The 23,339-nt window shown below is 36.3% G+C and overlaps 1 protein-coding gene across 5 annotated transcripts in view; it reads right to left on the bottom strand.

Annotated features, from left to right (window-relative positions):
- Positions 1–271: 271 nt before the first annotated feature.
- Positions 272–23,339, bottom strand: part of SPPL2A (signal peptide peptidase like 2A) — a 46,982-nt gene continuing 23,914 nt past the window's right edge. Inside the window, exons 7-17 of one of the 5 annotated variants that reach the window (XM_032790604.2) lie at positions 20,217–20,313; positions 19,134–19,235; positions 17,491–17,572; positions 17,120–17,194; positions 15,943–15,999; positions 15,697–15,750; positions 15,173–15,272; positions 13,807–13,884; positions 13,296–13,456; positions 10,952–10,985; positions 272–2,828 (exon numbers count right to left, since the gene is read on the bottom strand). In XM_032790604.2, coding sequence (XP_032646495.1) covers positions 2,797–2,828; positions 10,952–10,985; positions 13,296–13,456; positions 13,807–13,884; positions 15,173–15,272; positions 15,697–15,750; positions 15,943–15,999; positions 17,120–17,194; positions 17,491–17,572; positions 19,134–19,235; positions 20,217–20,313 — 872 coding nt within the window. In that variant the 3' untranslated portion in view covers positions 272–2,796. The remainder of the gene's footprint in view (positions 2,829–10,951; positions 10,986–13,295; positions 13,457–13,806; positions 13,885–15,172; positions 15,273–15,696; positions 15,751–15,942; positions 16,000–17,119; positions 17,195–17,490; positions 17,573–19,133; positions 19,236–20,216; positions 20,314–23,339) is intronic. The other 4 variants (XM_032790603.2, XM_075069668.1, XM_032790606.2 and 1 more) reach the window with 4 other exon arrangements.

The following is a 23,339-nucleotide window of genomic DNA, read 5'->3' as shown; positions in this document are numbered from 1 at the left end:
ACGGGAGTTCTTCTGCCAACATAGCACTGTCTACATGGAGGGATAGATTGGTATAACTATGTTGCTCAGAGGGGTGGATTTTTCACACCCTTGACCGATACAGTTTTACGTAGATATAGTTCTGTAGTGCAGACCCATGAGACTTAGGCGAGGAGTTAGGTTCACAAGTCACTTGTGCACTTTGGAAAGTTTTACCATGCATCACTATTAATATTGTCAATAGTACTAGTTTTCTTTTAAAAAGACACAAGGAACAAAGCAATTACTCAAATTACTTTTTAAAAAGACAGTTTATTAAAAACGTTTTTAATGTGATCATTTAAAATTGCACGGGAGAGGGCTGCTGTCAGTATTCATACAATGAAAAAAGTTAAGCACAATTTTATATTAAGTAATGCTAGTAAGGCTCTTAGTCTCAAAAAAAAGTCCAAGTATTAAACCACCAAAACGCCTTAAAACAAATTGAAATACACGTTCTCTTGAACTAGTCATACAATATGTTTCAGTAGTTGACACTAACTACTTACGTACATCAAACTTGAATCTTATTGATTTTTTCCCTAAATCAAGCACAAGCGTTCAAAGAAAAAAATTGTTAGTTTACATCCCGTGTGTGTGAAACCTCACAGAATAATAATTAGGCCTTGAGCGATACAAACCTCTCGCAGCAAGCTGCCGAACACATTGTTAAACAAGCTGCCAAACAGCTCCTTAATTTACACTAGATTGGTTATCAAATAGTTTGGAAGTTAAACAACATAAAATTAGATAGAGATTCCTCCAGAGGGAAAAACACAGGGTAATTCTACATGGGTTTATGAAGCCTTTAAAGTTTGAAAGTACAACAAAACACCAAGTTCTGATCTTAGTTTCTTATGAAATTTTCAGATACTTCTCTCTCCTTACCACTCCATTCATTACAGCAACTTAGCAGTTTGCACTAGAAAGTAATTTAAAGAAGTAAAAAGACGTCTTACCCTATTTTTCTGTACAGAATTTTGTAATCTGATTTCAGATTACCTCACCGTTTACTGTAATGCTATTAAGCACTGAGGTATTTCCAATGCCTGAAATTGACTGTAATAACTAGAGTCTACTGAAGAGGTATTGGATAGCTCAGAAAAACCGATAATGGGATATGACAGCATTTCAACTTGATATAGCCTAGGTATGTTTAGCTCAGGATAGTAGGAAGTGACTACGATCACCATCTGAAAGCAGTTTTGTGGCCATGATAGTTTCAGTGCAGTTATAACCAAATAAAGTGGCTAAATCACCCACATCAGCTGGCATCCTTGTTGTCAGTCTCTACAGAAAGGTCAATGATTGACTGAGCTGTGGAGACTAAGTGAGATGTTCCTGGGAAGCCGGCATTGCCATTGCTCATGTTGAGTCTGCTGTTGAATTGCAGTTTCTAGGGATCTCACTCTGGCACTTACTGTAAGAACTTAATTCACTTACAAAAAGGAAGAAGCTTTGTATTTAAATGGCTACCTGAAATTAGCAGTGGGTGAACTTCAGTGGCTTGCAGTTGTAGGCTTCTGCAAGCCTCTTTGGTCAAAAAGTGTTAGCATAACTGCTGTATCGTATTATGGGCCTAATCCCTTGGTATCTCCTCCATTTGCAGTTTCCAAAAGAAAATCAAGTGTTAACAAAATCAAACTCTCCTAAATGTGAAATAATGATTTAGCTCACTTTCCTTTTTAATTTTTTTCAGAACATATCAATAAAACAAGACAGAAATTAAGATTAAGTGACAAATTAAACACATGCTTTGGCCTTAACTAAGGATTACAGCTACTTTCACTTATTTTGTATAGTATCAATTACAAATAACTCTTAAAACTTCCTCTCCAAACTTCAGGATTGGGTGGGTCCAAATCTAGAGGATTCTTCTCCCTTTATAGGAGGCTGATCCTATACCCATTGAAGTCCACAGCTGCAGGATCAAGGCCTGGGGTTCTAGGACAAGTTGCCAGGCCAGAGATTCAAAGCAGTCAAAAATTCCAGAGATTTTTTTTTTCCTAATTAAAGAAATTCTATGAAAAAAGAAGCTAGAAGTTTGCGTGGTTAACTACTAGGGGGCTGTATATAGATTTCTAGGCAATTGGGTAACAAAACCAAAGCATCAAGTTTAGTTTAAATTATATATTGTAGTTCTGTTTTCACTGCTGACTGACTCACAGGCCAATGTGGGGCAGAAAATAAAAGCAAGCTGAGTTGCACCATATCCACCTTTATGGCTTATGCCATATAGTTTACATATACAGACCTAAATCAGACAGTTGCGCTACTATTTTATAATCTAATGAACATAATCTCTGCATTCAGAAGTTTGAAAGAAGTCCTGTGAAGGGAATTTCTAATTCCTAGTAGTGCAAGCCAACCGATTTTAAGCAAATATCAGTCAGAAAGTCATTTGATACCCGATGGAGATGGGGGCAAGATATACTTGTATAAAAATATATTGTATATAACACGTTTAGAAAATTGCATAGACAATATTCTTTTATTTAAAGTGATATAAGGCACAGTTTTACTAAATATACTGTCTGTTAAAAAAGCAAATCTATTTTAATCACTTCGATATAATGTAATTTATAGTACCCTTTCCATAAAAATATGTGCAAGTGTAAAAAAGACAATGTTCATTTGGAACATGAAATACTCTAGTGTAAATGTTAAATCAGTCAATTTTCTAAAGTTTATTTGTATAAAATCTGAACACCACTATTTTAGATCACTCTTCGGTGTTATTGTTCTCCAGACTGTTCATTGGCGGTCGTAGTGCTTTCTTCATTCGCTGTATAATCTAGATGTTCCATCATCTAGGCAGAAACAAGATTATTCTTTTTAAAATACTAAACTTCTCGTTGGTCCAAACTTTTCATCTAGTTAAGAGAAATTCAATTAAGTAAGGATTAGCATGGAGTTAAGCAGCATATAGTGAGAAAATTCTCTACACAAGACTGGAAAGGAAATATCTAAGCTTATTTTAATTAATTAACACTTTGCACTATGACAATACTTTTCATCTAAGGATCTCAAAGCACTCTATAGGAAATTAATTAAAAGCCTCAGAACACCTCTATGAGGTAGGGAAACAGCCATTAAAAAAAATTAACAGTTGTATAAGCAGACCAGAGAGGCGAAGCAAATTGTTCAAGGTCACAGTGTCACTGTAAGAACTGGAAATAGAATTCAAGTGTCTTATTTAATATTTAAACTTTGCAAAATCCTTTCTGAAGAGAAAGTTGGACTCTGGCTTCATTGCAAATAAATACAATTTACAACTATGGTATATAACCTATCATTTAAATCAGCTTCTGTACCATATGAGTGCAGCATAGCTAATGTGACGCCAATTTTTAAACAAGGCTCCAGACTATACAAAATTACTAAAGATAGTTATGTCCGAAGTAGACTGCAAAGAATTACAAAGGGATCTCACAAGACTGGGTGACTGGGCAACAAAATAGCAGATGAAATTCAGTGTTGATAAATGCAAAGTAATGCACAATCTGAAATATACACACAAAATGATAGTGTCTAAATTAGCTGTTACCACTTATGAAAGAGATCTTGGAGTCATTTGAATAGTTGTCTGAAAACATCCACTCAATGTGCAGTGGCAGTCAAAAAAGCTAATAGAATATTTGGAACAATTAGGAAAGGGACAGAGAGACAGAAAATATCATAATGCCTCGATATAAATCCAGGGTACACCAATATCTTGAATACTGCCTGCAGATCTAGTTACCCCATCTCAAAAAAAATAATATTGGAATTGAAAAAAGGTGCAGAGAAGGGCAACCAAAATTATTAGGGGTATGGAATAGCTTCCCTGTGAGGAGAGATTAAAAAGAATGGGACTTTTCAGCTTGGAATAGAGATAACTAAGGGGGGATATGACATAGGTCTGTAGAATTGTGATTGGTGTGGAGAAAGTCAATAAGTAAATGTTATTTACTCCTTCACATAACAAAAGAACTAGGGATCACCCAATGAAATTAATAGGCAGCAGGTTTAAAACAAACGGAAGGAAGTATTTCTTCACACAACACACAGTCAACTTGAGGAACTCTTTGCCCGGGGATGTTGTGAATGCCAAAACTGTAACTGGGTTCAAAAAAGAACTAGCTAAGTTCCTGGAGGATAGATCCATTAATGGCTATTAGCCAGGATGGGCAGGGATGCAAACCATAATCCAAGCATCCCTAGTGTTTGCCAGAAGCTGGGAATGGAAGGCAGGGTGGATCACTTGATGACTGCCAGTTCTGTTCATTCCCTTTGAAGCACCTGGCACTGACCTCTGTCAGAAGACAGGATACTGTGCTAGGTGGACCACTGGTCTGACCTAGTATACTCTCTCTTATGTTCTTACATTGTTCTACCATTCTAATTATACCAGTTACATACTACTTGTCCTCCATAGCCAACCCCTGCCTGTTTTTGAATCCTTTGTACAATTCTTCAGCTTTACAATAAACAAAATTCTTACCTACAGAAAACAATTACATAAACATAACTATTGTTCATATTTGTCAAGCCTAGAGTAACTGATTAAGATCACCTATGTATTTAGGTACTGGGGAAAAAAATTAACTGATTTAATTCAAAATCGACAGATTTCTGTTTTGTGATGGGAAGTAATTTTCAAATTGGGATGTTAAAAACAAAGCTGGATTTTTTGTGCCAATTACTATTGATAAATAATAAGCAAGGAATAACAGAGGTATAATTCCATTTTTAGTTGTACCTGTAACATGCATATACATACACTCGGGATGAAATCCTGACTCACTGAAATCAGTGGAAAATTTCTCACCAACTTCAACAGCGCCAGGATTTCATCTTTGCAATCTGACCTGAAAAGAAACATCAAGAGCTTTCTGTGATTCTACAGCTGGAAAATCCAATGTTCTGACAGATCAGCCAAAGCCAAAACAAAACCTCTCCCAGGTGTGTCTACACAAATCAAGCATTGGAATCTATGTTCAGAATGGTGAAAAAAAGTGTTACAAGTCTCTTATCAGAAGCACTACCACATCACTCTGATAACGGTGCATATCCTCCTCTATCCCAGTTAGTCCAAGATTATACATGCAACACCGAGTTGGAAAAGAACTTGTTATTAACTGTTAAAAAATCCTACTAAACAGGCCAGTATTAAATTATTGGAGCAATTCAAAATCCCCTGAAGTCAATGGGAGCCTTTCCAATGACATCAGTAGGTCTGGGATTAGGCAAATATTAACAATAGTGACACAGCTACTATATATACAAACCTTACATCTGCCAAGAGCCAAATGAAGGATACAGAATGAATGGGAGTATTGCAGACTGCTTAAGATGACAGGGCAATTAATTTCTTCAGAATAAAATGTTCTATAAACTCCATTTCAGGATCCTGTATTATATCTTATATACTATACATATGATGTGGTATAAATATTTTGCCTCATGTTTTCAGGATGGCTGCACTACTCATGACCATGTATTTTGTAAGTTATGTTTTATAGAAACTATTTTTGAAATGTTTTGGTTAGCTAAACAACGGTTATTGCAGTTCTTTTTCAAATCCCTCCAATCTGTAAATAAGGGTGCTGATGTTACCATGGGTCCCCTAATGAGCAGACACTGGAGAAAGAGACAAACGCAGGGCTGGCTCCAGCTTTTTTGTCACCCCAAGCGGCGAAGAAAAAAATGAAAAACCCAACTGAGCTGCCACCGAAGTGCTGTCAAAGAGGAAAAGAGAGAATGAAGAGCCTGCTGCCGAAGACTCAAGTGGAGCGATTGAGGTGCCATCAAAGTGCCACCGAAGAGGAAGTGAGGGACTGAAGGACTTGTCACCGAATTGCCACCTCAGACAAATGATAAACATATCTGAAAACATAAGCTACCTAATATAGCTCTTCCATATGTAAGTGTGACAGCTTTACGGTCCACCCAACAGAGCAGATGACACAGGCAAATGCTGGATAAAGTGTTTGAAAGAGAAATTGAGCAGTGTGCAAAAGGTCTAGAGGGTGAAACTGTTAACCTGAGTCTTGATGGGTGGAGCAATGTCCACAATGATCCTGTTGTATGTGCTTGTGTGACAACAGAAGAAGGGAATGTCTTCTTTATAGAAACAATTGATACATCAGGAAATGCACACACAGCAGAATACTTACAAGAAGTAGCAGTAAAAGGTATAACAAACTGTGGGAAAAAATTCAAATGTCTAGTACGCAGCTTGGTCACAGACAATGCTGCAAATGTACCCAAGATGAGAACAAATTATTTAGAAGAGAGTCTCAAGCTAAAAACATACGGCTGCAGTGCTCATTTGATGCACCTCCTAGTCAAAGACTTCAGTATTCCAGAAATAAAGGCTAATGATGTTGAAATTGCAAAACACTTCCACAAGAACCACTTTGCAGCAGCTGCTCTGAAAAAAGTGGGAGGAACCAAGCTAACTGTCCCACAAGACATGCAATGGAACTCAGTAGTGGACTGTTTTGAGCCTAATACCAAGACAGTTTGTGAACAAAATTGTTAAAAAATAGATGGCACTGTCACAGCCGAAGTTCTCAACAATGGGCTTAAGAGAAATGCTGAACATACGCTGAGTACCCTTAAGTCTATTTCTGTAGCCTTGAACAGAATGCAGGGAAACAGCTGTTTTATTGCTGATGCTGTTGAAATTTGGATGGAACTGAGTGAGATCTTAAAAAAAAAAAAGAGAAATATGTAATGACAGAGTTAAATTACAAGCATTAAAAAATTAAATGGAACAAGCACTATCTCTAGTTTATTTTCTTGCAAATATTCTCAATACTCGGTACCAGGGTCAAACCTTAACTGCTGAAGAAGAGGAAGTGGCTATGGCATGGACATCCAACAATCATCCCTCCATAATGCCAACTATAATGCACTTCAGAGATAAGGGTGAACCATTCAAGAAATATGTTTGCTGATAATGTTTTAAAGAAAATTACACCAGTGAACTGGTGGAAGTCACTTAAGCACTTGGATTCAGACACTGTTGAAGTGATAAGCTCACTTTAAACAGCAGTACCTTCTGCCGGTCTAGAAAGAATATTTTCTTCCTTTAGACTAATTCATTTCAAATTGAGAAATTGCTTGGGACCTGAAAAAGCAGGAAAGCTTCTTTTTCTTTTCCAGGTTATGAACAAACAGGAAAATGAAGGCGACTGAGTTAGCTGCAGAAGCCAATATTTTAAGTTTCTCATGTTGACCTGGCTGACACAGTCTATTTAATTTTTGGTGTTTTTTTTTAAATATTTCATTTAACTATTTTAGTTAACAATGTTAACAAAAACAAACTTGATTTTAAAAAAATCGAACGTTTAACTAAATTCAAAAATTGATATACTATTTTAACAAAACAAGCATATGTTTGCTGTTGAAGGAAAAAAACAGAATACATAACAATTAAATGTCTGTCTGGTGATTTTCTCCTAATACAACATGGCAAGAAAATCCTCGAAATATTAATGATTAACCTGTTGAATTGAAGATTGTTCACCTCCCAATGACTTCATAAATATCTGCTTCAATTACCTTTGGTAAATGAAATAACCAAACAATGATTTATTTTCTGATACAGCTGTAAAACTGAAAAGTTATCAAAATAAATCACTTAAAAAATGTATGCTGTGTACCTTCTGAAAGTGAAACCTACATCTCTCTCTCAGTTGTGAACAATATGTATTAAGGTTATAACAACCAACAAGAATGCACTTTTATGTAGAAATCCATGATTAAAATGACTCTTCCTGACTAGTGATTTAAATCAAATCCACCCTGGTCACAACACTTGTTTCTTGCTCTGAGAGGTCTTAAGATATCAAACCTTAAGATAATGACATTTTTGTACATGGAAAAACTCAATTAGGTAGTTTTTAAAATGTGTTATAATTTTCTTCTGTTTCTGGGGTTTGTGTAGTAACTCAGGAAACCTCGCTTTAATAAGTGGAAAGTTAAAGTGCCAACTAAAAGTATGATAAAATCTCTGAAATAATTCTGTCTGATGTGGCATATACAGAATATGTAATAGTATGGTGTGGTATAAAGATTTTTCTGACATCTGTTTCAGATGACCAGCTATCTCGCCTGTGAACAAGTCAGTCATCCCAAACTCATACCAATTAAAAAAAACAAAAAAAAAACCCCAATCTTGCACTGCATCTCACATGTACATTTTATATGTAGACATATGCACCATAATGCTAAAGCCTGATGATATTACAAGAAACTACTGCTAGTTAATCAAATCCTTAGCTTGCAATTATCACCTTGTGTGATTTAAGTTACAGAACTAATAAAACGCATACATTGTGGAACATGTCATGTTATTCATAACCTTGTTTGTCAATATCCAGTATAACAGACAGATCAATGAGGAAAGGCTCTCTACACAAGCCAATGACTTATGTTTAGAGGTTGGGAAAAATCTGAAGATAGAAAAACAATGATCTAAGTGTCTCAAACATTATATAGTTTTAATATTGCATTATTTTTTGCTCCAGTGGGAGAACTTTGACTTTAAATTTTTTTAAAAAGTAATTTTAAAAACACCAACAACAATTTTATAGGCTCCGCTAATAAAAGCGCAGTAAAACAGGTTATGGAAAAATATTTGGATTAGAACAATAATTGGTGATAAATATCAGACCAAAAAAAGAACACATTTTCCATTGAGCTACACCTGTGAAACATAAGCAATCCAAAAACCCAATTCATTTTTTAAAAAGCTGTGTAACTTTACACAGAATTGCTGTACACTTAAAAAATGAGTAATTTACTTTTCCAAGTAAATCATATATATTATAGTGAGTCATGAACGCTTTTCCTGTGTGCAATGATTCATTAAAATTCCCAGCAGAGTACACCTTAAAAGGTCAGAATCTGAAAGTAGGGTTGCGTCATTGTGCCCAGTGAGATGTATACGGTCATGCTCATTTCTAAAGACTTGAGCCTCAAAAACTCTCTCAATGTAACAAAGGAGGAATTCCACAGGAGCAGCTGAAAATTCATGCTGATAACACTGTCCAAAAAATAAGAATAAGAATATGTACTCTTGTGGTGGAGTGGAGGGAGGAGAAAAGAGGATGAAGAAAGTGAGTTTAAAGGTTACAAATCCAGACTGCCTGTCCCATTTTAATTTGCATTTTAAGACTTCTGCCTATTTACTAAACAAACACACACACAGTTTAACAATATAAGTAATCTTGGCTGATTCTTTACTTCTGTGAAATTTGATCTGATTATTAATGTTGCTTAAGCAAGTTCTGTATTTAATTTCATGTCTCTTTTTTCAGAGGGAAGGAAGAAAGATCAGAGTTCAAAACACTGCATTTGCCCAATAGTGTGCAGTCCCCCTTCAGAGTTAGTTCAGACTACTAGCAAATAAGAATTAGGATGTTTTTTACAACGCATAATAATGAGTGGAGACTGTGGATAGTATTCCAGTACAAGACCACTACATCTGCATTCTAAAAATCCCCATGAAATTTGATTGGAAGAGGTATATTTCTCACACTGCAATCCTTTTCAAAAAGATACAACAAAAAAAGTAAACAGAGCAAAAGCAATTAATTTACATTATGTAGTCAGGCATGCATTTTTAGCATTACATTTGGAGTTGTAGCCAAAGTGATTACCATTAATGTTAATAGCCAAGAGCTGTATGTGTGTGAAGTAGCGTGTTATTCCAGATACTGTACACAAAGATACTCATCTCAGGCTGTGGAATACAACTGCTCAATCATCCCCCTGTAAGCTTTGAAAAGAAGTGTAACAAAGAAGAGGAGGGTACTGTGTTAAACCATGGTAGTCACAGGGAGATCTAAGACAAAGTCAAGAAAGGCAGCACAATACATGGCTGGACATGGAAGCTGTTACCTAGTAATGACTATGAAATAATAGTCACACACAGACAGCAGTATACAAGAATTATATGAGGCACTGAGCCAGATGGACATATCAACGGGGTACCACACAGTAAGGAGAGCAAGCAGTGTAATCAAACACCAATCCAGTGACTCTCACGGCATCCATGGAGATCTGATGTACTGAGTAGTAGTGAGATACGCACAGCCTCTCCACTCTTATGAAACACGCTTCCACTTGCTCTCAGCCTGCATGTGCCCTGAATTTGGACAAAGTTCTAACAATATTCTCAGGAAAAATGTAATGCCTAGAAAGCATAACTCCTCTTGTAATATGTCTTCAATGATAACATTTTACATATTAGAATTTTTAAAACATTCTCACCCTCTGTCAAAAAAGGGAATACTTTAATTTTAACAAAGGATGGGGGTTGTTAGGGGAAAGATCACAGAAGGGCATCCTTCAGTTAGTTCCATGACATGTTTTTATTGCTTTGGCAAAGTAGTGGAAAGTGGCTGCTGCTGCTGCCACCACCATTACCCCACCTGAGTAAAAGGTAGCTAAGTTCCTAAAGAAAATGTGTACAATTTGTTTTGGGGAAAAACAAAAACAAAAAAAGTCTTGAGTAATACTCATTTTTAAGTATCAGAGGGGTAGCCGTGTTAGTCTGGATCTGTGAAAGCAGCAGAGAATCCTGTGGCACCTTATAGACTAACAGAGGTTTTGGAGCGTGAGCTTTCGAAAGCTCACGCTCCAAAACCTCTGTTAGTCTATAAGGTGCCACAGGATTCTCTGCTGCTTTCACTCATTTTTAATGCAGTTATTAGTTTGCCTGATTATTCAAATTCCACATTAAAGGCTGAAATCTTCATGATTCTCATACTTCTTAAAGTATGTAATCAGAAGTTCTCATCTACCTTACATTTTAAATGAATTATATCCAAAAATGGAAGGAATGCAGATGCAAAAAAGAATTGAAAAATAGAAAGCAAAAGAAAAGAACGGATGAGCATATTAATACAAATTGCACTAAAAGAAGACTATATCACACCTTGTAGCAAAGGCTTCCTGGAGGAGTCCAACACCTAAATGAAATTCACTCTATTACTACAGTCATATACAACAGGAATGTTTCAAGACAAATTAACAACAAAAAATTATTTAGTGATAACAGCATCTAGAAAACCAGAGCTATTGTGTCAAATGACTAAGTATAGCTTACATTATACATTAATGACAAGATACTAGGCATCTTCTAAGGTCCTTTTGCCCTGTTGAAACAGTACAAAGGAACATTAAACTAGCTATAAAAGGGATATTGAGAATTTTCTCAGTGTGGGAGAATCCTCATGGGCATAAAGCGTGTGCAGCAAGTATATCAGGCGTCCCCCTCCATCCCAGTAAGGACTACTCCAGCTAATGTATTCCAGTACTAGAGGCCTCAAGAGAAGGTTAGCTGAAAGATGGTTGTAAACACAGCTTTCCTCCAGCTGCACTGAGCATTAGTGACTGAAGATTTGGCCCCAATATATTTTTTAAAATACAAAGTATGTAAAGAAACCATTGCTAGTTCAAAATACAGAATATTCATATACTGCAGGAAGTTAAACTATGCAATAAAGATCTGAGATATACAGGATTCTCTGAATCTGAAGATGCATTGAATAAGATCCTCTGAAAAAAATAAATTGGGTGAAACAAAGGCAAAGAAATCCTAAAACTGTACAGAAGAAATTGAGTAAATGTCTCATTAAGATCTCACAGAATGTTTGAATCTCAGCCAAATCTCCAATAAGTAAATCAAACTTTTGTGTGTGCCAAACTTTGACCCAATAATAGGGCCAAGTTCAGAGCAGTTTTCATCCTTAAAAACAAACAAAAACAAACCCCACAGTTGAAAAAGCACATAAAATAACTATGATGGCAACATAAACCTTCCAAATATGAATTTTGTTAGAGGAAGTGTGAGAAAAAATTTTGGTAGCTAAAAAACTAGAAGTTTTTCGACCAAACATCCTAACAACTTAAGCGAGGAACATTATATTGTTCTCTCGGAATGAAGTTAACGATAACTCTCTCTACTCCCAGAAGCAACCTGTGCAATTGGGCTTTGTACAAGAAACTCCACCATAGGGGGAGAGCAAGTACATACATAAGGATCTATTCAGGCTGGCCATGCAGTTTCTCCATAGCCTATTTCAGTCTATACATTGGAGTACTGAGCAAAATCCCACCACACCGTCATGAGGCACTTCTACCCACTGGATTTATGTGAGGAGATGTTACTCCTTCCCTCCCCCCAGCGCCCGCAATACACACATCACGTTAAATGAAGCTGGTGTAGAATTATTGCTCTCTATATTGCAGACAGGCAATGTAGAGCTTACATGGCATGGAGGTAACCTCTCTACATCTGGATGAGTGTCATTCTATATTAGCAACAAAAACAAAAAATTTCTTCCTGCTTTCCTTAGCACAGCTATCTGAAAGTTAAGAGCAACTTCTCTCACCGTAAATCAATTGTTCTTCAAAACAGTGGTCCATATTCTGGCCAGACCGATCACACAACTCAGTGGAGGGACATACAAAGATGGCTTTAAGACACCTTTACGTTCTCCCAGTATTCTTGGATGGTCCTACTGCTGAGCCAGTTCCCAGAATAAATCAGAGTAACATCAAGGCTCCTTTTATATATGCTAGCTGCCAACAGCTCCCAAGAGATTGCTGGGTCATAGAGACATTCTCACCACCCAAGAAAGAATCAATTCAGGCAGAGGAAATCCTCAAAAGTGCCAGTTTACAACTGCTTTGTGCTGACACAGTAAGACAGAAGTTTTTGACTGTAATTGATATTTCTAAGCCCCCAGTCACAAATGGTCACTTTGTTGCAGAATGGCATTTGTGATCATGACAGCATAAGACCAATGCAAAAAACGTTAGAAATTAGTTTCTAAACTATTGGTCAACTCTAATGTGTTTCCAATTTTTTTTTCAAGTGTATTCTAATATGAAACTATTGCAGCCTGGAAACTGGTTTCCAATTTAACATTTAGGTGCCACATTCAATGTTCCAAATGATAACACTTTGCATCAAGATGATGGTTCAGAGATACTGAAGATAATACACATTCTGGCACAATTCCTATTGTATTCATGTGAAAAATGTCATCTGTTTTGATTTTTCATATTACTGGACTGAGCCAAATATCTGTATTTTCCTTTAAATCTTGTTCTATCAAGTTGACTAACAGACTAATATATATATATTTTTTTTAAGAAATGCAATAAGCACTACTAATCCAGATGTAAAGTGACTGGCTACCACATACTTATTTAAGGAAGAATACACACAAAGTTACAAAACTGTTTTGACTATAGAACACATTCACATTTACCTGATAGCTGCTACCTTGCCAAAACTTCTTCATCTCCTTGCGTCTCCAGGCAACAAGTGAGCTGGTAATGAGTGTACATGGTACCAAATAGAGAAGGGCTGGCTGTCCCATCTTCATCAGTGCCAGAACAACAAAAGTCAACACCATTCCAACAGCATAAGCTATTAAAAAAATTCAGGACAGCTACTGAATAGTATACAGCACTACATCACTCAATGTATTACAGATATCCTTTGCATACAGGACTAATTCTATAGCTATTACAGTATTTTCCATTTCATTATGTAAATGTGCAAAAATAGTAATTTCAGTGCGCTTTAAATATTCACGTTTTCAAGAGTACTGATTTCTATAACAATGCAACTCAGATACAGACAAGTAAAACAAAACTAGAAATTAAAATATTGACAGTATTCACTTTTGTAAAATTAAAGAAAATGATCTAGTAATCTCACAAAAGCAGCTTACAGAAAAATACACTTTGCCAAAATACTGTATTAAAATTATTTACCTATAGTGCAGGAAACATAATATACAGAAGACGATGTTGTCTGAATATCAAATCTTCGACAATAGGCAACCAGGAGACCTAAAGAGAGAATACGGAGAAAGTATTTATTGGAAGAAGTTTAAGTTGCCGTAACACAAATTTACATTCATACTTCCCATTATAGCAAGAATATGGAAGAACACAGTTAACTATAAAATTGTAAGTTAAATATTGTGGACAGCTAGAACACAATTAGTTTTATTTAAGAAACCTTAGGCCAGGTGTATACTTAAAAACTTACATCAACATAGCTACTGTGCTCAGGGGTGTGAAAAATCCACACCATAGCTATGCCGACCTAACCCCAGAGCAGACACAGTTAGTTCCACAGAAGAATGCTTCTGTTGACCTAGCTACTGTTGCTCAGAAAACCCCCTTCCTTCACTGTACTCTGCATCAACTGTACAGAATCACAGTGGCATGGCTATGATACTATAGATATGCTGCTATAGCACCCGCAGTGTAGACATGAGTCTAGAATAAGAGTGTCTCTAAAGTCAATATGTCCATTTAAATGAGTTAATGTGCTTGGCAATTAATTAAACGTAAATGACAGATCTGCACTACACAGTGGTAACAAAAACACCCAATACTTTGCACGTATGCAGTGCCTTCCATCAAAGATTCTCAACACACTTCAATTAATTTTTCTCTACTGTACTGAGTCAAAATTTAACACTCATATTTTACAGATGAGAAGGTCAGACAGAAGTTAAGTGATTTTCCCAAGGTCTCAAAGAAAGTCTATGGCGGAGCCAGGTGCAGCACTCAGGTTTTCACAAGACAAGCCTTCTAATCTTTTGTAAAGTGCTGTGAGATCTATTGATGAAGAAAGCTAATTATTATTATGATGTTGTTTAAAAGGCAAATATATTTTCTCCTTCTATGAACACTGTAGAAATAATTTGGTTATGTAGTATACATTGCTCTTTTAAAATGAGGATTTTGTATTGTACCATACATCATAGAATTAGAAATTAAGTGATGATAATCCTTTGCTATGTTATATTTCCTGTAAAAACCAGCTTGATTTAAAAATCACTGATCCTAATTATTATTATATTAATGGCACTATATTCTACAAATACAAGTGCCATGAAAATAAATTTATATAGAAGCAGATTTTGTAAAACAATCTTAAAATACTAATTGTACTTAGACTACAGACTATTATAAAAATACAGATTGTTTTACAATGCATTTTTATAGCTCAAAAGCTAGAAATCAGTATTTAACTCTGGAGTAGGCCTGAAATATAGAAAATCCACTTTGAGAATCAGGTTATTATGAAAAATTTTGTTTATAGTTGACAAAAACATTTCTTTACCTGGTACAATGATGTCTCCGAAACCCAGTAGTGAAAACGGCATTCCACATATCGTCAGTGCAGAGTATTCAAGTCTAGGTACCCTAATAACGACTGGTAACTGTAAAACAATATTTTTAAATCCCACATAAATTCAATCTAAATCACATAATTTTTTGAAAGAAATGTTAAAATATTAGAACTATTCATCTAGTTTCTGAAAAACATCAAATTAGGAAGAACCTGAATTAAGAAAACAGGAACCAACAAAGACAGTGTTTAAAATGTGATTTTAAGATTTAGAGTAGAAAAAAATGGATTTGCAATTTTACAGATCATATACATGACAAAAATTAAGAACAATGTAACCACAAGCAATGGGAATATCAGATATACATTGATACCCTGACTATAAACTATTGACCAACAATGATATCCAGGCCCTGAAGAGGAAAATTTTGACAGTCAGGTTTTCCCCAAAAGAATAGCCTTTTCAGAGGATGCAATTTAAAGTCCAGTGAACATATCTGAAATACAATCCTTACTTTCTCATGGGGAGCTGAGCGTTCAGCAGGGCCTTCCACCAAGTTTCCATCATTCTAGGATCAAACCCAAGTCAACAGGTATTTAATACTTTAACAAAAGTAGCAAAAGCTGGCTATATTTTGTGAGAAAATTATACCTAAAAGCTACTTGAATTTACTGACTTTCCATAGCTAATTCAGTTAGTGTTATATCTTGCACATATGTATCCATATTGCATTCATAATACAGAAAAAGATTATTCATACCTTTTCACTGTTACCAAAAGGACCAGCTGCAACTTCAACCATTATACTTTCCCCATTCTGAAATTTAAGGTTATTTTTCAATTAGTGATTTAACACTTATTTAAGTATACAGTGTAACAGTTCAATATTACACATAGAATTGCTGCTTGCACCTCAACATCCTCTAATCCTCTTAATGTACTATCGTATGCAGGATTATTTTGTCCAGGACATCATCCAGCAAACCCATTCAAAATGGAATGTACTGATCCAAAACAGAAGTTGTTCAAATTCCAGCAAAGTGCACAGATTAATGAAGTAAAGATTTATGCTTTTGTTTTGTATTAGAACAGTCAGACCTAAACTGGCTACTATAGTTTGTTTTCTAATGAAAGCAGCTAAAGCTGTTATTTTAGCTAAAGAACATGTCAGCAATCTACTCCTCTGCCATTGTAGACTCTCTTTCTACTTCGAAATGTGGGCACTTGCAAATAATTTGTGCCACGGCATGTTAAAAAAATCAGCATTCTACAACGCACCAAAACCTCAACTGATACATAAAGGTCTTAAAGCAAAAGATGGGATACAGAAATAAACGTCAAATTTAGACAGGGTGCAGTAATAAAAAACTGAGAATTTCAAAACCTGCAGGTTGCTGTATGACTTTGACAGCATTTATTAGAATGTAAACTATAGCAAGTAAAAACAGTGCAGCCTTTTGGGGGCTGTAGCACAAAACAGATATACAATCCCATTTTTGAAGGATTAATGACCATCCTGAGGCTAGTTTCCCTCTCCCCTTTCCCCCGCCATTATATCAGTGCTCCTTACCTCCTATTTCTACTATAATCCCTTTAGATGTATCTATTACAACTACTACTAATCCCCACCCCCTAGGCTGCATTTAACTTAGATCCACCTTATTTTTGCTACATTGTTTCCATCCTTTCCCCTTCCTTTCCAAGTTTAAATGAATGAGACAAACATTCCTGTGCAACCCTTCATTAAGATGTTGGTAGACTGAGAAACGTAGGAGAAATTACTTCATAGACAAACTCTTGGGAGTAACAGACTTTTGAGTGTCTAGAATGGTAGCCATGTCTGGACAATATTTAAATGCATAAAATTCAATGCACAAAAGATAAAATGCACCAACAGGCCTCCATACCACAAATCTTTATCACAACTGTGGACCTACCTTGGTGATAAATGGTGTTATGAAGACGAAAAATACATCGTACAAAAGAAGGAGACCTAGAAGTATCACACATGACTGGCAAACAGAGAAGGAAACGTTAAACACAAGTTTTCAAAGACTGCATGATAATCATCATCAATACTTCCTAAATGCCTCTAGGTTACCCTGAACAGTCTCTCATAACATTTATGTGAACATTGTCTATTTAGTTTATGATTTATAAGAAGAACATTCTGTTGAGTCCTTTTGCTAACTTTCCTTTTTTCCAAAAAACATTAAACATTATTTTTTCATTCTTTAATTTACCTCCAGTTACTAGTATTTCTATGTGCATAGCAACATGCTTTATTTAGGTAAATTTTTTACTGTACCTTAAAGTTGGGCATTTTCAGTGTTTTAATAAAGTTTAGGCAGAAAGCAACTCCCAAGATATCTTGTAAAATCCAAGCCCACCTACAAATAAAAAATGAACTTTCTTTACATTTTATTTTTCTATATTTTCAGAGTACAGTAGGTTTGTTTGGTCTTGTTGGAAGAAAAACCAAATTCTATAATCTTACAGCAAGATATTATAACAATGACAGGAGTCCAGTTTTTATACCTACTTATTGATGTTCATTAATGGAACACTGTCTTAACTTATAAAAGTCACACTTCTAACTGTAAGTCTTTTATCTGCTATTATAACAAGTAATACTTAAGACTAATGGAAAAAGGAGCAAAAATCTTCAATTTTGTATATAGTCAGTTTCTTATTTGCCATGTATAAGGAATTAGGCTTCATTCCTGCAACTTCTTGGAAATGGGCAGGCTGCTGTGCCCATGCTGAGCTTCAATCGAAATCTGCACAGCTGCAGCAGTCAACTCACTCAAAAGAAGTTTCAGGATTGGAATCTTAGTAAGTTTCCCCAATTGTGTGGGGAAGAAGAAAGTTTTTAAAAAATGGGAAAATATGATTGTAAGTCCCACAAAAATGGCCAGGGGAACACGGGTGCTAATGCAGTACCCGAAACTGCTTTGAACTTATTTTAAGAGTAGATTTCAAGTTCACAGTGTCCATTTAAGGGTCTTACATCATTGCAATACCAGGAAAGTGAAGATCTATTTCCTTACTCATACTAAAATTAACTCAGGGATTCCTCATTTCCTACCTCAATTAAGCCACTGAGAAAGCACTAATAGGTAGAATTTGTCTTTATAAACTGCAGCACTGAGCTTGTGTGTAAACAATCCACTCTTCACCATGAGGATTATTTTCAGTAAGTTAGCTGTTAGGAAGCAGCGTTAATGAAAACATGAAGAGACTTATTTCAAGATGGCCCATTTACACATGAGCAACCTCCTCTGATAGAATTGTCAGACTCCCATGACTAGCATGCTGTAGAGTATATCAACTGCAAAGATGAACTGGGTGGGAAGATACTGATGAAATAGCTGCCACCGCCCCTCACCTACGCACACTCTTTCTCAAAAAAAATCTCAGCCACATAGACTAGTGAAGCTATACTTTGTGCCAACTCGTGGTATACCAGCTCCTTTAGCTTTGCTTCGCTTCTTTGATGCTAATATTAGCCTTACAGGTTGTTCTGCACAAGGCTTCAAGTCATCAGGGTCAAGAGACTTGTTTTTAGTCAAGGATAGTAGCAGAAGACCTGTCAGTTTAGTCAGTCTTTTCCAAAAAAGTAACATGTTCCTGTTTCTGCATCCTTCTTTCTTCTTCTTTCAGTATTTATTCTTCCGTAGTAAGAAGAATTATGATTTCCCTCACCACTATGAATTTCTTTATTTAGTAACTACAAATAACTATATAAACATGAATTGTATAGGTTTGTTTTAATGTTACCAGTTCTTTTCATTCATCTGTTTAAGTTTAGTAAAGTTTTATATACACTTTTTAAAAACTAACAACAACAAATACTTAGAAAGGACACTGGGCTGCAGGATTTTCTGTATGGATAACATTTGAGTTATTGTCATGACACCATTCAAAATTTTCTCCAAAATCATCACATACCTATCTTCATTTCGAAACACTGCCCAAACAACAGCTGTTGCTATGCAGAATCCAGCAAGAAAAATAAGTCTCACTTCAATACTTTTGTTGCAACATGAAATCCTAAAAAATGAAATGGTTAAATTAATTTGTCTTAAATACAAAAAAGGCCTACAATATAACACAACAAATAAAATACACAGTTAAACTCAACAGAGGTGCTCACAAGGCACACTCTCTCTCTGAGGAGTCCTTCATTTTGAAGCTCATTCTGCCCGCTTGCTCCGCCAGAGTCCAGATTTATTAACTTTGCAGTGTGATTACAAAGCTCTCAATAGCCCAAGAGAAAAGCAAAGGCATGGGTACCTATGGGCAATCCTTTGCTTGTTTTGCATTTTAGATTTATGAGACAGGCATCCAAAACACAGCTTGGATGACTTTCGGTATTTTATAGAAACTTGGAGAAATAAAAAATAGTTAACAGAACAGTGCAAGTGAAGGACTGTTATGGCTTGAAATGTGCATGAAACATTTTTAAGAGGTTAGAGAGAGAAAGTTATAATTAAATGTAGTGCAAATGAGACTGGTGGAATAGGAAGAGTATGCAATCAGGCAGATTTATTTACATGCCACACATGCAGTTCCATGCTCACCCCTAATTCCATAGCATGTCTGAAAACAGATGAGTCCATATGACCATAACACACTGCTTGAAAAATACATCTCAGATATTACAATTTAAACCCACCACTGCTGCCAAGAAAGCATAGGTGTGTTTGTTCAGCCATGGGTTTTCAGGATCCCAGATTTCTTTATGCTAGTATTCCTTGCTGATACAATAGTCCTAATGAAGTAAGTAAGGACTACTCAGGAACCATTACTTTAAAGTTTTGCATTTTTAAAGTTTTATTAAAGAGCCCCATCTCACCCCCAGACACCCTTATTTTGTGTTACAAATCTAAAATATTGAATACAATACATAAGCAGCTGCAAGTTTAAATTAGTTTCTCAAACCATTACCACATTTCCTCCCTGCAGTTTTAGTAGCTACAGAAAAATATCCAAAACAAATAAACCATAACAAAGTAAAGAGATGTACAATACCTGCATTGTCCAAATGATATTTTTTTAATTAGTGCAGAAAGACAGTTGTACAGGCTCATTGCAGATGCCAAACAGAAAACTGATATTATTACATACACTAGAAGGAAGAAAAATGAAAATAAATAAATGACAAAATGTACGCAGCACAAAGATGCTCTGGCAGGAAGGAGCCAAGAGCTAGGAAATATCTGTGAAGACTGTAATAGAATAGTGGCATTACTCATGCCTCTTTAAATCGAGATTGTATCAATAGGTTTTCAATAAAACAAATACTGAAACTTCAAAGGTCTGTACCATGCTGTAAAAATTCCCCATCAACTAGACACTTGAATTGTAATGTTTTAAACATCATTTTTAAAGGAAAGAAAGTTCATGCTCACATGTGGTTTTCTTTTCCACCAATGCCACTAAGAAACAGAACAATCCCATCTTGGAACACCAGAGCCTAGATCTGTAAACCTTGTGTGCACACTCCAGGACTCAACTTTTCTTGCAGGCATTTAGGAAAGCTGAGATTTCACAGGTGGAGGGGCTGAGCATAGGCACAAACTCTGTATGTGCTCCAGGGCTGGAGCACCCACAGAAAAAACACAGTGGGTGCTCAGCAACCACCAGTGGGTCCTTCCAATCAGCTCCTCCCCCTCACCTACCGCACCTCCCACCTGCTGCTGATCAGGTGTTCAGCAGCAGGCAGTGGAAGGGGAGGGCGGGACACACTCAGGGGAGGGGGTGGAATGGGGAGAAGCAGGGCAGGAAGATGCAGGGCAGGGTGGGGCCTTGGGGGAAGGGGTAGAATGTGGGTGGAGCCAGGGACAGAGCAGGGCTAGAGCACCTCACAGGAAATCAGAAAGTCAGCGCCTCTGGAGCTGAGGACTGAAAGTTATTTAGGTGGGTTTTTAAGAGATAGTTAAATAGAGTATCTTTAATTTCCTACATGTCTCTCACTTGGAAAAAAAAAAACTGACAAACTAGAATATTGTACTAAAAATTGTGTGTTATTAATTCTGCGTTTCAAATTTTGCAAAGTCCCTAGAGTTTTGGAGAGGCAACAGAAAAATAGAAAAAGTAAATAAGACAATTATTTGTAGTTACACTGTGTTTCCCAGTCAGTCTTATCCTATCAAATAAAGGATTCATGCCTTTTGCCATGGAAGTTAGTGGTGAAACTTCCACTTACTTCAATAGGAGCAGCTAAGAAGGTTAGACTTTGATAGAAATGGATACTTCACAGACATGCCCAATAGTTGGATTAAACACTAAAGGACCTATTATGCTCTACCAAGCCTGTGCCCCTCAGAGCCCCTCCATGCCCACTGATAGAGGGCCCACTATACTGTACTCATAACAGGCCTGACACACTCACTATCCCCAACATACTGCCATCCTAATGTTTCCAAAAGGTATCTAGTAAGATATTGTATGTAAACTGGTGATGCAGTGGTCAGGAATTTTACTGCATGATGTATGTATGGGTTGTGTATAAAGAATTATGTATGCGTACTGGAAATATGTTCTTAAAACATATTTGAGAGGCAGTGCATAAAATAAGCCTGCCCTGGACTAAGGAATGAGGATTTACCTGTCTGATCGGCAGAGGACACTGAAAGTACATGTACATATCACAAACAAAGCCATCAAGTTAAGCAGAAAACAGCTAAGTGAGCACACTGTGGGACAAAGACAATGGACTTTGTGGAAATACGAGGAGAGCAAAAAGACCTTTTAGTTTTCCATCACTTAGGGAACAAAGGGGACAGCATCCTATGATTCTGTGAAAATTGGCTCCTCAGCCTGGGGAGCTAGAGATGCTGGTAACCTGATGCAAGTGAGAAAACTGCATAGGCAAAGATTGTAACTTGCTAAAAATTTAATTTTAGTCACTAGAAAGCATGGTTTTTGTTTTGTTTGTAACCATACCTGTCTCTTTTACTCTTGCTTAGTATCGCTTAAATCTCTGTTCTTTAGACTCAACTTATTCTTAGTTTTACATAAACTATAAACCTCAGTGCTGTTGTACTGAAGAAAGTGTGAATTTTCAGGTAAGCTAACAGGTGGATTTGTGCCCTGTCTCTTTGGAGTCAGCAAATTTAATAATTTCCGAAAGGGAGATGTCTCTGGGCAACTTGGGGTTCACTGATTGTTACCTGCAAGGCAATCTTTAGCCTGGCAGAATCTCAAGGAATCTGCTGGCAAGGCAGACAGCCTGGAGTGTTGGGGAGCTGACAAGAGTTTAGCACAACTCTCACTTGCTGAGACAGGGAGTTAACACAGTGGCTTCCACTTCTGGGTGTCCTGAGCAGAGCATCACAAAAACATCAGTGTGTAGAATAAGGATTTAGGTTCCTCATGAGTCAGTTACATATAACCAGGCTTAATATGCATATGATTTTCCTCAAAAGATCATTTCTCTCAAAACACACATTAATCATTTAATTAAAATTTAATATATATTTTAGACAGTGTTACATGAATATTATTTATTGAAGCTTAAATGTGTGTTCTATGTACCTCAGAATAATTTCCTCTTATAGTACCATAAAAAAGATCAAATACCAAAAAACCCTTCTTCCATTTAGACATCTCTGGGCCTTAACCTACAAAAATCAATGCACCTGTGCAACTTTACACATGGGTGAAGTTACCCGGGTGAATAACTGCTTGCCAATAGGTTCCTTGGTTGTAATAGAAACCATTAAAATTCAAGAAGTATAAAGTTAAGGTGGACACTCCCTAAGTACACTATCTTATTTGTTTGTTTTTTCCTCCATGCCCATCAGATAGTTAGAGCATTAGCATCTGATTTGAATTTCCTGGTTTTTAAACCATTTAGGCCACAACATGAACCTGCTGAAGGAGTTCACTCCAACTATTGGAAGGATGTCAAATAAAACCCTCAAGAATGCCATCTAAATTCAGATATGTTGAAGGAATTTAGCAAACAGCCTAGAATAAAGACAGACCCAGAAGCAACCTATATTAGTATTTTTATATAACAAAAACACTAAGGTAGCAAAGACATGCATCCAAAAGTTAGGAAGTGCCAGAATTATTATGGTTGCATGAGCAACCTTAATTCAGCCTCCTTGTAGATATGCATTATGATGCAGTCCTCAATAACACAAT

This window comes from Chelonoidis abingdonii, chromosome 9 (assembly GCF_003597395.2).
Source record: "Chelonoidis abingdonii isolate Lonesome George chromosome 9, CheloAbing_2.0, whole genome shotgun sequence".
Classification (NCBI taxonomy): Eukaryota; Metazoa; Chordata; order Testudines; family Testudinidae; genus Chelonoidis; species Chelonoidis abingdonii.
Note: the sequence above shows the minus strand (reverse complement) of the source record. Positions and strands in the feature narration are given on the sequence as shown.